The 17053-nt window shown below is 44.3% G+C and overlaps 1 protein-coding gene across 6 annotated transcripts in view; it reads right to left on the bottom strand.

Annotated features, from left to right (window-relative positions):
• Positions 1–17053, bottom strand: part of pleca (plectin a) — a 77662-nt gene that overhangs the window by 12604 nt on the left and 48005 nt on the right. For 3 of the 6 annotated variants that reach the window (XM_046327175.1, XM_046327172.1, XM_046327174.1), the window contains exons 17-30: positions 14252–14356; positions 13744–13839; positions 13504–13629; positions 13230–13382; positions 8014–8168; positions 7689–7815; positions 7258–7441; positions 6981–7001; positions 2390–2547; positions 1441–1619; positions 1166–1304; positions 578–934; positions 253–336; positions 56–160 (exon numbers count right to left, since the gene is read on the bottom strand). In XM_046327175.1, the coding sequence (XP_046183131.1) occupies positions 56–160; positions 253–336; positions 578–934; positions 1166–1304; positions 1441–1619; positions 2390–2547; positions 6981–7001; positions 7258–7441; positions 7689–7815; positions 8014–8168; positions 13230–13382; positions 13504–13629; positions 13744–13839; positions 14252–14356 (1989 nt within the window). The remainder of the gene's footprint in view (positions 1–55; positions 161–252; positions 337–577; positions 935–1165; positions 1305–1440; positions 1620–2389; positions 2548–6980; positions 7002–7257; positions 7442–7688; positions 7816–8013; positions 8169–13229; positions 13383–13503; positions 13630–13743; positions 13840–14251; positions 14357–17053) is intronic. The other 3 variants (XM_046327177.1, XM_046327173.1, XM_046327176.1) reach the window with 1 other exon arrangement.

The raw sequence follows: 17053 nt of genomic DNA, 5'->3' as shown, positions 1-17053 counted from the left end.
ACTGTAGCTGTAAAAGCCTATTAAATAAATTCCCCATCGTGTCTATATGACCGACCTCTTGGATGATATTGTCAGATGCACACTCCATTTTGGTTTTCCTAAGGGGCGAAGCCAGGGGCTCCACCAGAGCTTTGTACGTCACCACCTGAAGCTCATAGTCCTGGGGAAAACACATGGACATAATAGAATCATTTTATTAATGCACCAAATCTCCATATGCATGATCTTGTTTTAAGGGATTTGCATACGCACCTTGACCGCATCAATATATGCCCTTGCGTGTTTTTGACACTCCTCAACCTTATCTTTGTTCTTCTCGATCTCTTCTAGGAGTTTCTACAATGATAAAAGATTGGAACACTGACTGTCATGATAATGTAACATTATATTCCATCATCGAGCAAAGAAGATTCATCTCCACTATTTGTAATGGAAGCCTCCTGCTACCTTGTCCTGGGTGCCTCACATTGGTGGTGGATGATGTGAGTTTCCCCTTTACTATGGAAAGCACTTTGAGCATCTAGGTAGAAAAGCACTATACAAATCCAATCAAATATTATTATTAGTCGTAGAGTACCTTCTCCTGTGCCAACTGTTGCATAAGGGCCTTGCTGTCGCCGATGGGCATGGCCTGGATCTTCTCCTGCCTTTGCTTGGCATCAACGAGCCATCTGATGAGCCAGTCATAGCTCTCGTGGTAGGCGCACATCTGCCTCCCCAGCAAGTCCAGTTCCTGTTGGCGCAGGTCTATCTGGGCAAACACGACCTGCCAGCGCTCCTCTAGCCCGGACACTAGTTGGCGGTAGTGTTCCAGCTCGGTGTTGTGCTCGCTGTGGACCAGCTTAATCCGCTCATTCACGGCCGCCGCCTTTTTCAGTTCCACCTGGAGATTGTCGAACGTCTTCTGGTCATCCTCTGCCTCGCCACGCATTGTCTACCAGAGTGAAAGAGGGAGAAAAAGAGAGAGAGAGAGAAAAAGAGAGAGGAAGAGCGAGAAAGAGAGAAGGAGAGAGAGAGAGATCGAGAAAGAAAGAGTGGGAGAGAGAGGAACATCACTACAAATGCATAGAAATCATTAAGTTACTGTCGGATAACCAGTCCATGTAAAAGCATTGTCTATTCACCAACGGATAGAATACAGTTCATTCTAACATAGACACTGTACCTTTAGCTGGGTGTGGTAGTTCTCCACCTCTTTTTCATCTGTTGGCATCTTGTTTACGTCTCGCAAACGGGCTTCATACTTTTTGAGGGTGTCCTCTGCTCCCTTTGTGCTGCGGATCACTATGTCGACGGTCTTCAGTCTGAACAAGGAATGGTGTATAGTGTTAGCTGTATATGTAACATGACTCAGATCTACTATTTAGATTGAAGATGTCACTTATTGGTCCTATGGTTTCGATATGCATGTCGTAACAATCAGAGTCAGGAGGAACTCACTTGTCCAGGTACACGGACGACAGGCTGTAGACGTGCTCCATCTTCTTCAGCGTAATATCCAGCTCAGAGCGCAGTACTGGGGTGGAGCCGGACTGCTGAGGAGATGCCAGCACCTCCTCTGTCTTCTCAGCCACATTGGTCAGGTCTTTCTTCAAGCCCTCCAACTCTGACTGGACTTTCTATGAGCAGAAAAGGGAATAATGGACCATAACTGGCTATTCCACCTGGGCATCCAAGCAGTCATGGAGTTGTTAACAAGCTAACCAGCAATGTACTGTAAAGTGAAATAGGGACACAAAGGTATTCTGAAACTTCTTACGATCAGAAACGAGCAGATGGAACATACTAAACAGCATGACTGATCTAAAAATGTTAGTTTGTCTCTTCTACTGTCTAACTTCATTTACTTGACAGACAAGAACTTTAAATAGCTTCCTGAACAATAACCCCATGTTAAATGCGACCTGGCTCTGTTTAAATAGCTTCCTAAACAATAACCCCATGTTGAATTTGGCCTGGGTCTGTTTCAAATAGCCATGTTATCTAATTTGGGCTCAAACTTCACTACAGATCTACCATTAACTCTGTTTGCTTTGGGATTGGATGTGTGATTTATAGCAACCATTTACCAGTGGCCTGGCTACCCCTGAGTCTAAATGACATAGATACTGATTTTTTTCTGTCTTGGTCGAGAAACAGCTACAACAGCAAATGTATCTTCCTCCATTGCCGTTAGACCCATAGTGAAGTGCCCTAAAACTCCCAAGGTGCCCCTATAATGTATTGTTGTATTGTCTTTGTGTTGTTCTTGTCTGTAACTGTTATGCACTGTGTCATCTATTTTGTGTGGGACCCCAGGAAGACTAGCTGCAGCATGTGCAACAGCTAATGGGGATCCTTATAAACTAAACAAAAAAAATGTCACTGAGGGGTGACGTCACTGCAGTACCTTCTGCTCAGCGGTCCTCTGGGCGCAAGCCTTGAGCGGTTCCTTGTCCACGGGCTGTCGCAGATGTGCGACGGTGCGAGTCTCACAGCCCTCCAGCTTCAGACACAGGTCCTTGATCTTGGTCAGGTAGCTTCGGCACTCAGATTCATCTTGCTCACCTGAACAGAACATAAAGAAGTTGAATTTACAGATCAATAGGACTAGAATTCTGGATCAGAAAATAGTGCTCTGTTCCCTGATTAATATTGAATGATACAAAGAGCATATAGCTATGTATTTGCTTAAAATTATTTGGCTACATGGGCTGCATCCCAAATGGTATCCTATTCCCTATACAGTGCATTACTTTTGACCAGGGCTCATAGGGATGTGGTCAAAAGTAACGCACTATGTAGGAAACAGGGTGCCATTTGGGATGCATCCACGGTTATGGTACAATAGCACAGTCAAAATAAAATAGAATAAAATATAAAATAGAATAAAATCACATTTGATTGGTTGCATACACATTTTTAGCAGATGTTATTGCTGGTGTAGTGAAATGCTTGTGTTCCTAGCTCCAACAATGCAGTAATAATCTAACAACACACAACAATGCACACAAATCTAAGGGTAAAATAATGGAATAAAAAAATAGAAATATTTGGACGAGCAATGTCAGAGTTTGGAGTATAAATATAGATATATATTTTTGTTGTGGCAGACGGCAGGGAGAGGTGAGGGGAGTGGTAATTGAGAGATATCTTGCAGGTAGCTTGCTCCATCCCCAAGCCTTATATGGACTTCCTGCCCCAACGAGGAAAAGCTGTGGGTCGTTAAGCCAGGGAGTGCTTGGGGATAAAGGAGGAAGCAGCCTGCACAAAGGGGGTAGAGGAGGTGAGAGACACGAGAGGTCCGAAGTGTGAGAGACACGAGAGGTCCGAAGAGTGAGAGACACGAGAGGTTTGAAGAATGAGAGACACGAAAGGTTTGAAGAATGAGAGACACGAAAGGTTTGAAGAATGAGAGACAAGAGAGGTACGAAGAGTGAGAGACAAGAAAGGTAAGAAGAGTGAGAGACAAGAGAGGTACGAAGAGTGAGAGACAAGAGAGGTACGAAGCGTGAGAGACAAGAGAGGTACGAAGAGTGAGAGGCACGAGAGGTCCGAAGAGTGAGAGGCACGAGAGGTCCGAAGAGTGAGAGGCACGAGAGGTCCGAAGAGTGAGAGGCACGAGAGGTCCGAAGAGTGAGAGGCACGAGAGGTCCGAAGAGTGAGAGGCACGAGAGGTCCGAAGAGTGAGAGACACGAGAGGTCCGAAGAGTGAGAGACACGAGAGGTCCGAAGAGTGAGAGACACGAGAGGTCCGAAGAGTGAGAGACACGAGAGGTCCGAAGAGTGAGAGACACGAGAGGTCCGAAGAGTGAGAGACACGAGAGGTCCGAAGAGTGAGAGACACGAGAGGTCCGAAGAGTGAGAGACAAGAGAGGTATGAAGGGTGAGAGACAAGAGAGGTACGGATATATATATAGCTGAAGAATATGTGGATAGTATATCTACAGCATTAGTTGAATAGAATGGACTGAATACAGTATACAGTGCCTTCGGAAAGTATTCAGACCCTTTGACTTTTTCCACATTTTGTGACGATTGTTATACCTCATAACGACAAAGCGAAAACAGTTTTTTTTTTAATTGTTGCAAATTTATGAAAAACAACACACAGAAAGACCTTATTTAGGTAAGTATTCAGACCCTTTACATTGAGTTCAGCTACATCCTGTTTCCATTGATCATCCTTGAGATTTTTCTACAACTTGGGAGTCCACCTGTGGTAAATTCAATTGATTGGACATGATTTGGAAAGGCACACACCCGTCTATATAAGGTCCCACAGTTGACAGTGCATGTCAGAGCAAAAACCAAGCCATGAGGTCAAAGGAATTGTCTGTAGAGCTCTGAGACAGGATTGCGTCAAGGCACTGATCTGGGTAATGGTTCCAAAAAACGTATGCAGCATTGAAGGTCCAAGAACACAGTGGCCTCCATCATTCTTAAATGGAAGAAGTTTGGAACCACCAAGATAATGCCTAGAGTTGGCCGCCCGGCCAAACTGAGCAATCGGGGGAGAAGGGCCTTGGTCAGGGAGGTGACCAAGAACCCGATGGTCACTCTGACAGAGCCCCAGAGTTCCTCTGTGGACATGGGAGAACCTTCCAGAAGGACAATCATCTCTGCAGCACTCCACCAATCAGGCCTTTATGGTAGAGTGGCCAGACGGAAGCCATTCCTCAGTAAAAGGCACATGAGAGCCCGCTTGGAGTTTGCGAAAAGACACCTAAAGACTCACAGACTATGAGAAACAAGATTCTCTGGTCTGATGAAACCCAGATTGAACTCTTTGGCCTGAATGTCAAATGTCACGTCTGGAGGAAACCTGGCACCATCCCTACGGTGAAGCATGGTGGTGGCAGCATTTGGCTGTGAGGATATTTTTCACCAGCAGGGACTGGGAGACTAGTCAGGATCAACGGAGCAATTTACAGAGATCCTTGATGAAAACCTGCTCCAGAGAGCTCGGTTCACCTTCAAACAAGACAATGACCCTAAGCACACAGCCAAGACAACACAGGAGTGGCTTTGGGACAAGTCTCAATGTCCGTGAGTGGCCCAGTCAGAGCCCGGACTTGAACCCGATAGAACAGCTCTGGAGAGACCTGAAAATAGCTTTGCAGCGACACTCCCCATCCAACCTGACAGAGCTTGAGAGGATCTGCAGAGAAGAATGGGAGAAACTCCCCAAATACTGGTGTGCCAAGCTTGTAGTGTCATTCCCAAGAAGACTCAAGGCTGTAATCGCTGCCAAAGGTGCTTCAAAAAAGTCTGAATACTTATGTAAAAGTAATATTGAAGTTTTTGATTTATTTACATCTTTTTAAACCTGTTTTGGTTGGTCATTATGGTGTATTGTGTGTAGATTGACGGGGGGAAATTATTTAATAAATTTTAGAATAAGGCTGTAACGTAACATAATGTGAAAAAAGTCAAGGGGTCTGAATACTTTCGGAATGCACTGTACATATGGAATGTGTAAAACAGCATGTAATCATGAAAGTGACCAGTGTTCCATGTTTCTATGTACAAAGTGCAGCAGCCTCTAAGGTGCAGGGATGATTAACCGGGTGGTAGTCGGCTAGTGCCAGTGAGTAAGTTCAGGGCAGGGTAATGGGTGGTAGCCCGCTAGTTCCAGTGAGTAAGTTCAGGGCAGGGTAATGGGTGGAAGCCGGCTTGTTCCAGTGAGTAAGTTCAGGGCAGGGTAATGGGTGGAAGCCGGCTTGTTCCAGTGAGTAAGTTCAGGGCAGGGTAATGGGTGGAAGCCGGCTTGTTCCAGTGAGTAAGTTCAGGGCAGGGTAATGGGTGGAAGCCGGCTTGTTCCAGTGAGTAAGTTCAGGGCAGGGTAATGGGTGGAAGCCGGCTTGTTCCAGTGAGTAAGTTCAGGGCAGGGTAATGGGTGGAAGCCGGCTTGTTCCAGTAAGTTCAGAGCAGGGTAATGGGTGGAAGCCGGCCTGTTCCAGTGAGTAAGTTCAGGGCAGGGTAATGGGTGTAAGCCGGCTAGTGCCAGTGAGTAAGTTCAGGGCAGGGCAGGGTAATGGGTGGTAGCCGGCTAGTGCCAGTGAGTAAGTTCAGGGCAGGGCAGGGTAATGGGTGGTAGCCGGTTAGTGCCAGTGAGTAAGTTCAGGGCAGGGTAATGGGTGGAAGCCGGCTAGTGCCCGTGAGTAAGTTCAGGGTAGGGTAATGGGTGGTAGCCGGCTAGTGCTAGTGAGTAAGTTCAGGGCAGGGTAATGGGTGGTAGCCGGCTAGTGCCAGTGAGTAAGTTCAGGGTAGGGTAATGGGTGGAAGCCGGGTAGTTCCAGTGAGTAAGTGTGTCAGTTCAGGGCAGGGTAATGGGTGGAAGCCGGGTAGTTCCAGTGAGTAAGTGTGTCAGTTCAGGGCAGGGTAATGGATGGTAGCCGGCTAGTGCCAGTGAGTAAGTTCAGGGCAGGGTAATGGGTGGTAGCTGGATAGTGCCAGTGAGTAAGTGTGTAAGTTCAGGGCAGGGTAATGGATGGTAGCCGGCTAGTGCCAGTGAGTAAGTTCAGGGCAGGGTAATGGGTGGTAGCCGGCTAGTGCCAGTGAGTAAGTTCAGGGCAGGGTAATGGGTGGTAGCCGGCTAGTTGTAGCTATTTAACAGTCTGATTTTGTTCTTGGTCATTTCGATCATGAATTCATTATTTATGCCCACATAAGTATTGTCATTTTCTGGAACTATATGTCTCATGAAATCCATATAATCACTCAAGCTTTTGCTCATCAACAAATAGTTTCAAAATCAAACTCAATCCACTGCCAGCTTCATGCAGGAGAAATGATTAAACAACATGATTATACAACACATGCAAACTCATGCGATTGGACAAGGTGGCTAATGCAATGAACAGAGAAGTTAGAGAAAATCTTGAATGATGGATAGGTTGAGTGAAGGTAATGGAGTGAAACGAATCAGAACTATCAGAGAAAAAGCTAAGCCAGTCAAGAAATGTGCTCAATCTGACACTGCAACTGGGACACCTTACCTCCAGAGGGTGACACATAGCCTGTAATGTGAATTTAACAGTTAACCACTATTTCTAGACAAATGGGCCTGTGATGAATTTCAACATTTACAACAACGAATATTGAAATCATGATGTTCATGAACGGAAAATGCGACGGCAACTCATAAGGTGTGCAGTGCAACAAAGTGTGAAATAAAATGTGCAACACTGATGTAATAAAAAATAAATAAACATGGTTTGATGCTACTTCGTGTACTATATAGACCCTCTACCTGCCCAGATGTCCAACACTCACCTTTCTCCAGAGAGTGCAGCAGTCCTTCGTAGTGCTGGCTAGCCTTGTTGTAGCTACTCTCCACCTGCATGCGGTCGTCTGCACCAAACAGCTGGGAGTCCTGGCTGTCTCTTAGGAACTCTTGGTAGTGGAGTTCCAGGTTCCTCAAAGCTAGCCTGTACTCCTCCACCCTCAGGGTCTTAAACTGTAGTGATGGGGAAGAAAGATAGGAAAGGTGAGTGTGGTTAGGAAGAGTGTTAGGTAAGGTAAGAATAAATCATTCTGTGGGCCTAATTCAATTCTACAACAAAGAATTGTTGTCTCCAAAAAGTATGTGTGCACATTCCAAATGGCATCCTATTCCCTGTGTAGTGCACTACCTTTGACCAGGCTGCACTACATATGGAATAGGGTTCCGTTTTGAGACACAGTCTGTGTGAAACTGAGCTCACCGCGGTGATGTTCCATGAGCTGATGAGGTGGATGTCTCTCGTCAGGTACTGCCAGGACATGAGGCTTTTCATGTCCACGTACAGCATCTGCCACAGGACCAGCAGGTTCTGGTGACTAGTGTCCAGACTGTGGGGGGAGGTTAGAGGTTAGTGAACCATACAGGTGCTGGGGTCAAACGCAAGAGCACAAAAAGATTTGGGACCAGGCTAATGTTGTTAATGGTAAGGCTAAATCAAAAGTTTTGTCCATTTTGTTTCATGGTAAGGCTGAATAAAAGGCTTTTGCCATGGTGTTTTATTGCAAGGAGATGATTGGTTGCCTCACCCTGAGACGCCGCTCACTGCGTCATTATTGGTGGGAGGAACCAGGAAACAGATGGAGGGCACGGTGGCCTTGCTGCCTTTGGGGTTCTGCACCTTCCACTTGTACGGCTGAGAATTGTCCAGCAGTACACACTCCTCCCCTCTGTGAACTGTGAGCTGGAAATAGGTACAAAATGGATGCCCACATTGTAATGTATTTGACCAGTTCTAATGACAAGCCTTCAAGCATGACTAATAAGATAGAGAGAAAAAACGAAAACATATACTACTGCTTTTCTACTTCTAAGTGTCTACGCTGAGTGTACAAAACATTAGGAACAACCTTCTGCCCTCGGAACAGCTTCAATTCGTCGGGGTATGGACTCTACAAGGTGTCGAAAGGATTCCATGTTGACTAAAATGCTTCCCGCAGTTGTGTCAAGTTGGCTGGATGTCCTTTGGGTGGTGGACCATTCTTGATACACACAGAAAACTGTTGAGCATGAAAAACACAACAGCATTGCAGTTCTTGACACGAACCGGTGCACCTGGCACCTACTACCATAACCAGTTCAAAGACACTTAAATATTCTTATCTTGCTTATTCACCCTTTGAATGGCACACATACACAATCCATGTTTCAATTGTCCCAAGGCTTACAAATATTGTTTTTTAACTGTCTCCTCCCCTTCATCTACACTGATTGAAGTGCATTTAACAAGTGACATCAATAAGGGATCACAGCTTTCACCTGTCACGTGGTCAGTCTGTATCATGGAAAGAGCAATGTTTTGTACACTCAGTGTATGTTTTAAATAAACACTATATTTCCACTGATTCTGATAGAATGTGCTTATAGACTGTAAAACCGGATAAGTCCTGGCTGCTCAAACATTTCTGAGGAAACCGATCACCTCAAGAAGTCAAGAAACTTAAATAGCTGAAATAAGCAGTACTACCTTCATATTAGTAATACAAATGCAGTTTTTTAAAGTAAGGTATACTTAAATTTAACAATCCCCACTAATCATTTCCCGTGTGCCTTGGCTCTTCAATTGAATTGTAGAGTTACCAACCATGACCGTATTTGTTAGTGACAGAGACATGGTTGATGAATTCATTAATTTTCAGTCAAGTGTCCTTCACCAAGTGAGTTCCTAGTCGAATATTATCACTATAATAAAACCATTACATATACGTAAGACCTTATACAGTAAGTAGGGTTGCAAAATTACAAACTTTCCCAAAATGAATTGTAAATAACATTATGCTGGCTTGCAAAGTGTTGTGTAATTCCTATTCCTGTTCCTATTCCGATCTAGCCAGCATTAGGCTATGCAAGAATTTACATTTGTATTCACCCGCATCACTTAGGAGACTACCTAAGCTTTTAAACTGGAACAATCATTTCAGTAACATATGTCATGATTGGATTCGCTTAGAAAAATGCTATTTATCTTTGTGTAGCATAACATTTAATCAATCAATCACTCAATGTAACTGCAACAACACTGATATAGTTGAAGTCGGGAAGTTTACATACACTTACAGTTGAAGTCGGAAGTTTACATACACCTTTTTTTTCACAATTCCTGACATTTAATCCGAGTAAAAATTCCCTGTTTTAGGATTAGCACTTTATTTTAACAATGTGAAATGTCAGAATAATAGTAGAGAATGATTTATTTCAGCTTTAATTTCATTCATCACATTCCCAGTGGGTCAGAAGTTTACATACAGTCAATTAGTATTTGGTAGCATCGCCTTTAAATTGTTCAACTTGGGTCAAGAGTTTCGGGTTGCCTTCCACAAGCTTCCCACAATAAGTTGGGTGAATTTTGTCCCATTCCTCCTGACAGAGCTAGTGTAACTGAGTCAGGTTTGTAGGCCTCCTTGCTCGCACACGCTTTTTCTTCAAAAAGTACGATCTTTGTTCCCATGTGCAGTTGCAAACCGTAGTCTGGATTTTTTTATGGCGGTTTTAGAGCATTGGCTTCTTCCTTGCTGAGCGGCCTGTCAAGGTTATGTCGATATAGGACTCGTTTTACTGTGGCTATAGATACTTTTGTACCTGTTTCCTCCAGCATCTTCACAAGGTCCGTTGCTGATGTTCTGGGTTTGATTTGCACTTTTCGCACCAAAGTACGTTCAGCTCTAGGAGACAGAACACATCTTTTGACCCGCTGGAATTGTGATACAGTGAATTATAAGTAATATAATCTGTCTGTAAACAATTGTTGGAAAAATGACTTGTGTCATGCACAAGAAGATGTCCTAACCAACTTTTTCAACCATTCCACACATTTCTTGTTAACAAACTATAGATTTGGCAAGTCAGTTAGGACATCTACTTTGTGCATGACACAAGTCATTATTCCAACAATTGTTTAAAAACAGACTATTTCACTTATAATGCACTGTATCAAAATTCCAGTGGGCCAGAAGTTTACATACAAGTTGACTGTGCCTTTAACAGCTTGGAAAATTCCAGAAAATGATGTCATGGCTTTAGAAGCTTCTGATAGGCTAATTGACATAATTTGAGTCAATTGGAGGTGTACCTGTGGATGTACACTGCTCAAAAAAATAAAGGGAACATGAAAATAACACATCCTAGATATGAATGAATGAAATATTCTTATTAAATACTTTTTTATTTACATAGTTGAATGTGCTGACAACAAAATCACACAAAAATTATGAATGAAAATCAAATTTATCAACCCATGGAGGTCTGGATTTGGAGTCAAAATTAAAGTGGAAACCACACTACAGGCTGATCCAACTTTGATGTAATGTCCTTAAAACAAGTCAAAATGAGGCTCAGTAGTGTGTGGCCTCCACGTGCCTGTATGACCTCCCTACAATGCTTGGGCATGCTCCTGATGAGGTGGCGGATGGTCTCCTGAGGGATCTCCTCCCAGACCTGGACTAAAGCATCCGCCAACTCCTGGACAGTCTGTGGTGCAACGTGGCGTTGGTGGATGGAGTGAGACATGATGTCACAGATGTGCTCAATTTGATTCAGGTCTGGGGAACGGGCGGGCCAGTCCATAGCATCAATGCCTTCCTCTTGCAGGAACTGCTGACACACTCCAGCCACATGAGGTCTAGCATTGTCTTGCATTAGGAGGAACCCAGGGCCAACCGCACCAGCATATGGTCTCACAAGGGGTCTGAGGATCTCATCTCGGTACCTAATGGCAGTCAGGCTACCTCTGGCGAGCACATGGAGGGCTGTGCGGCCCCCCAAAGAAATGCCACCCCACACCATGACTGACCCACTGCCAAACCGGTCATGCGGGAGGATGTTGCAGGTAGCAGAACGTTCTCCACGGCGTCTCCAGACTCTGTCACGTGCTCAGTGTGAACCTGCTTTTTTCTGTGAAGAGCACAGGGCGCCAGTGGCGAATTTGCCAATCTTGGTGTTCTCTGGCAAATGCCAAACGTCCTGCACGGTGTTGGGCTGTAAGCACAACCCCCACCGGTGGACGTCGGGCCCTCATACCACCCTCATGGAGTCTGTTTCTGACCGTTTGAGCAGACACATGCACATTTGTGGCCTGCTGGAGGTCATTTTGCAGGGCTCTGCCAGTGCTCCTCCTTGCACAAAGGCGGAGGTAGCAGTCCTGCTGCTGGGTTGTTGCCCTCCTACGGCCTCCTCCACGTCTCCTGATGTACTGGCCTGTCTCCTGGTAGCGCTTCCATGCTCTGGACACTACGCTGAAAAACCTTCTTGCCACAGCTCACATTGATGTGCCATCCTGGATGAACTGCACTACCTGAGCCACTTGTGTGGGTTGTAGACTTCGTCTCATGCTACCACTAGAGTGAAAGCACCGCCAGCATTCAAAAGTGACCAAAACATCAGCCAGGAAGCATAGGAACTGAGAAGTGGTCTGTGGTCCCCACCTGCAGAACCACTTCTTTATTGGGGGTGTCTTGCCTATAATTTCCACCCGTTGTCTATTCTATTTGCACAACAGCATGGGAAATTTATTGTCAATCAGTGTTGCTTCCTAAGTGGACAGTTTGATTTCACAGAAGTGTGATTGACTTGGAGTTACATTGTGTTGTTTAAGTGTTCCCTTTATTTTTTTGAGCAGTGTATTTCAAGGCCTACTTTCAAACTAGGCAGAGTTGCAAAGAAAAAGCCATATCTCAGACTGGCCAATAAAAACAAAAAGATTAAGATGGGAAAAAGAACACAGACACTTAACTTAGGAACTCTGCCTAGAAGGCCAGCATCCCGGGGTCGCTTCCTTGCTGTTGACATTGAGACTGGTGTTTTGCGGGTACTATTTAATGAAGCTGCCAGTTGAGGACTTGTGAGGCGTCTGTTTCTCAAACTAGACACTAATGTACTTGTCCTCTTGCTCAGTTGTGCACCGGGCCTCCCACTCCTCTTTCTATTCTGGTTATGCCAGTTTGCGCTGTTCTGTGAAGGGAGTAGTACACAGCGCTGTACCAGATCTTCAGTGTATTGGCAATTTCTTGCATGGAATAGCCTTCATTTCTCAGAACAAGAAGAGACTGACAAGTTTCAGAAGAAAGTTCTTTGTTTCTGGCCATTTTGAGCCTGTAATCAAATCCACAAATGCTGATGCTCCAGATACTCAACTAGTCTAAAGAAGGACAGTTTTATTGCTTCTTTAATCAGGACAACATTTTTCAGCTGTGCTAACATAATTGCAATTATTCTCATCAATTAGCCTTTTAAAATGATACATTTGGATTAGCTAACACAAAATGCCATTGGAACACAGGACTGATGGTTGCTGATAATGGGCATCTGTACGCCTATATAGATATTCCATTAACAATCAGCCGTTTCCAGCTACAATAGTCATTTACAATATTAACAATGTCTACACTGTATTTCTGATCAATTTGATGTTATTTTAATGGACAAAAAATGTGCATTTCTGTCAAAAACAAGGAGATTTCTAAGTGACCCCAAACTTTTGAACGGTAGTGTATATATATTTTTTTTAACCTGCAGTAGGGCATGCTGGGAAAATGTTAATTTGTTATCATAGCTTTAAAAAAACTGAGTTGGTGTGACTTCTCAATTAGTTTTGAGTCAGTACCACATAAACATTTTAAGTAATAACGACTTTTCATTGACTAAGTACAACTTACTAGATGTATTTGAGTTAGACTGTACTAAGTAGTAGCCTAAGAATGTTTGCTTCTCCACTGGAAAGCTGGTCACATGAACATTAATATCTCCTCACCTCCATCTGTTTGAAGTCGCAGACGGCCTGGACAGGCAATTTGCCCTTAACTGGTGTTGCTGGGTTACGTGGCTTCAGCTGGACAATGGTCTTGGCCCTCCGGTTCAGCCCATCCAAATGGGTCTTAAACTCTTTCAGTTGCTCCTTCTCATCCTATAGGAAATATCACATTGTATTTAATAAAAACAAACAATGACAGGTGCTGTTGCTATTGTAATGTCACTGAAGTAGAGTTGCTGAATTTCACTTCTTCTAGTAGAGTAAGTCAACCTACAGCCGCGTCCTGTAACAAGTCCTCAAGTCGTGTCACAGTGATGTTACGGTTGCATGTGTATTTTTTCTTCATTGTCTTCTGCATCTTTTTCATCGTCTCCTCTGCCTCTTTCACGTCGGAGAAAAACTACAATGGGTAGAAAAGGAGGAGCACAAGCCATTTTAAAGATAGGATGATGTATTTTAAGAAGTGTTTTTATGCTCATTGGACCATCTGAGGGGGATATATGAGTCGGCATACTTGGAAGTAGGCAGTGTTCTCTTTGAGGTGGGATTCGATGCAACAGCAGAGCTGCAGTATCCAGCTCCACTGGGTCTGCAGTGCTGCAGTGAAGGCCTTTGGTGTAGAGAGATAGAGATGGGTGTGAGACAACCATTGGCCTCTTTGAAAAAGCGCTTTAACAACCCACCGATCCTCATGTCCTCTGCTTTTTAGGCATGAAACACAAATCCCTGTTAAATAGATACTGTAATGCAGGGGTAGGCCACTAGATTTAGCCACAGGATGATTTTTGTCTGAGTATATGGTCAGGGGGCCAGAACATAATTTGAATAATTTGAACGCTGTAAATTAAACACAAGTAAGCCCAAAAAGAGATTGTATTTAAAGATAACATGCTAATTTCGTACCTTTAATACATTGAGACACAATCACAAATCTTTATTTTTATTCATGGGAATACTTGAACATAATTACTCAATTAATTTTAGCTGAATTCCTGGTGATATAAATGTATTTTTTTTCTGACCTCTACAGTAGTCTTGGCAGGGTGACCCTCCTTCAGTAGTTTGTCTCCTTGGACCTGGACACTGTTGACCCTCTTCTCCCTGTGCTCCAGCTCTTTCATCAACCCCTGAGATAAACCAAAGAAAACACAGGAGTTACGGCAAGAGGGGGGATATTACTAGATATGCAAGTGCATCCCTAATCATAATAAACAAATGACTAATTATTTTTTTCATTGGCAAGATTAGCAAACTAGGCATGACATGCCAGCAACAAACGCTGACACTACACCTCCTAGTATAACTGATCAAATTATGAAAGACAATCACTGTCATTTTGAATTCCGTTAAGTGAGTTTGGAAGATGTGAAAAAAGTATTGTTGTCTATAAACATTGACAAGCCACCGGGGTCTGACAACTTGAATGGAAAATTACTGAGGATAATAGTGGACGATATTGCTACACCTAGTTGCCATATCTTCAATCTAAGCCTACTAGAAGGTGTGTGCCCTCAGGTCTGGAGGGAAGCAATAGTTATTCCACTACTGAACAATAGCACAGCCCCCTTTATTGGCTCAAATAGCTAACCAATCCGCCTGATACCAACCCTAAGTAAACGTCTTGAAAAAATGGTGTTTGACCAGATACAATGCTATTTTACAGTAAACAAATTGACAACAGACTTTAAACACGCTTATAGGGAAGGACATTCAACAAGCACAGCACTTACACAAATGAGGGATGATTGGCTGAGAGAAATTGATGATAACAATATTGTGGGAGCTGTTTTGTTAGACTTCAGCACAGCTTTTGACATTATTGATCATTGCTCTTGCTGGAAAAATGTATGTGTTGTGGCTTTACACCCCTTTCAATATTGTGGATAAAGAGTTTCCTGCCTAACAGAACATAGAGGGTGATCTTTAATGGAATCCTCTCAAACATAATCTAGGTAGAATCAGGAATTCCCCAGGGTAGCTGTCTAGGCCCCTTGCTTTATAAATGTTTTTACTAATGACATGCCACTAGCTTTGGGTAAAACCAGTATGTTTATGTTGGCGGATGGCTCAACACTATACACGTCAGCTACTACAGCGAGTGAAATGACTGCAATACTTAACAAAGAGCTGCAGTTAGTTTCAGAATGGGTGGCAAGGAATAAATTAGTCCTAAATATTTCAAAACCTAAAAGCCTTGTATTTGGGACAAATCATTCACTAAACCCTAAACCTGAACTAAATTTTGTAATGAACAATGTGGAAATTGAGCAGGTTGAGGTTGAACTGTCATGGTCAAAACATGTTGATACAACAGTAGCTAAGATGGGGTGAAATCTGTCCTTAATAATATGTTACTCTGCCTTCTTAACAAAACTATTAACAAGGCAGGTTCTACAAGCCCTAGTTTTGTCGCACCTGGACTACTGTTCAGTCATGTGGTCAGGTGCCACAAAGAGCGATGTCAGAGAAATACATTTGGCTCAGAACAGGGCAGCACGGCTGGCCCTTAAATGTACACGGAGAGCTAACATTAATGATATGCGTGTAAATCTCTCATGGATCAAAGTGGAGGTGAGATTAACTTCATCACTACTTGGTTTGTAAGAAGTGTTGACATCCTGAATGTACTAAGGTGTCTGTTTAAACTACTAGCACACAGCTCGGACACCCATTCATACCCCACAAGACATGTCCCCAGAGGTCTGAGAGCGAGAGTTGCACCCCTTCTGAAAAAACCTACACTCGATCCCTCCGATGTTAACAACTACAGACCAGTATCCCTTCTTTCTTTTCTCTCCAAAACTCTTGAACGTGCCGTCCTTGGTCAGCTCTCCCGCTATCTCTCTCAGAATGACCTTCTTGATCCAAATCAGTCAGGTTTCAAGACTAGTCATTCAACTGAGACTGCTCTTCTCTGTATCACGGAGGCGCTCCGAACCGCTAAAGCTAACTCTCTCTCCTCTGCTCTCATCCTTCTAGACCTATCGGCTGCCTTCGATACTGTGAACCATCAGATCCTCCTCTCCACCCTCTCCGAGTTGGGCATCTCCGGCGCGGCCCACGCTTGGATTGCGTCCTACCTGACAGGTCGCTACTACCAGGTGGCGTGGCGAGAATCTGTCTCCTCACCACGCGCTCTCACCACTGGTGTCCCCCAGGGCTCTGTTCTAGGCCCTCTCCTATTCTCGCTATACACCAAGTCACTTGGCTCTGTCATAACCTCACATGGTCTCTCCTATCATTGCTATGCAGACGACACACAATTAATCTTCTCCTTTCCCCCTTCTGATGACCAGGTGGCGAATCGCATCTCTGCATGTCTGGCAGACATATCAGTGTGGATGACGGATCACCACCTCAAGCTGAACTTCGGCAAGACGGAGCTGCTCTTCCTCCCGGGGAAGGACTGCCCGTTCCATGATCTCGCCATCACGGTTGACAACTCCATTGTGTCCTCCTCCCAGAGCGCTAAGAACCTTGGCGTGATCCTGGACAACACCCTGTCGTTCTCAACTAACATCAAGGCGGTGGCCCGTTCCTGTAGGTTCATGCTCTACAACATCCGCAGAGTACGACCCTGCCTCACACAGGAAGCGACGCAGGTCCTAATCCAGGCACTTGTCATCTCCCGTCTGGATTACTGCAACTCGCTGTTGGCTGGGCTCCCTGCCTGTGCCATTAAACCCCTACAACTCATCCAGAACGCCGCAGCCCGTCTGGTGTTCAACCTTCCCAAGTTCTCTCACGTCACCCCGCTCTTCCGCTCTCTCCACTGGCTTCCAGTTGAAGCTCGCATCCGCTACAAGACCATGGTGCTTGCCTAC

Source organism: Oncorhynchus gorbuscha, linkage group LG24 (assembly GCF_021184085.1).
Source record: "Oncorhynchus gorbuscha isolate QuinsamMale2020 ecotype Even-year linkage group LG24, OgorEven_v1.0, whole genome shotgun sequence".
Lineage (NCBI taxonomy): Eukaryota > Metazoa > Chordata > Actinopteri > Salmoniformes > Salmonidae > Oncorhynchus > Oncorhynchus gorbuscha.
Note: the sequence above shows the minus strand (reverse complement) of the source record. Positions and strands in the feature narration are given on the sequence as shown.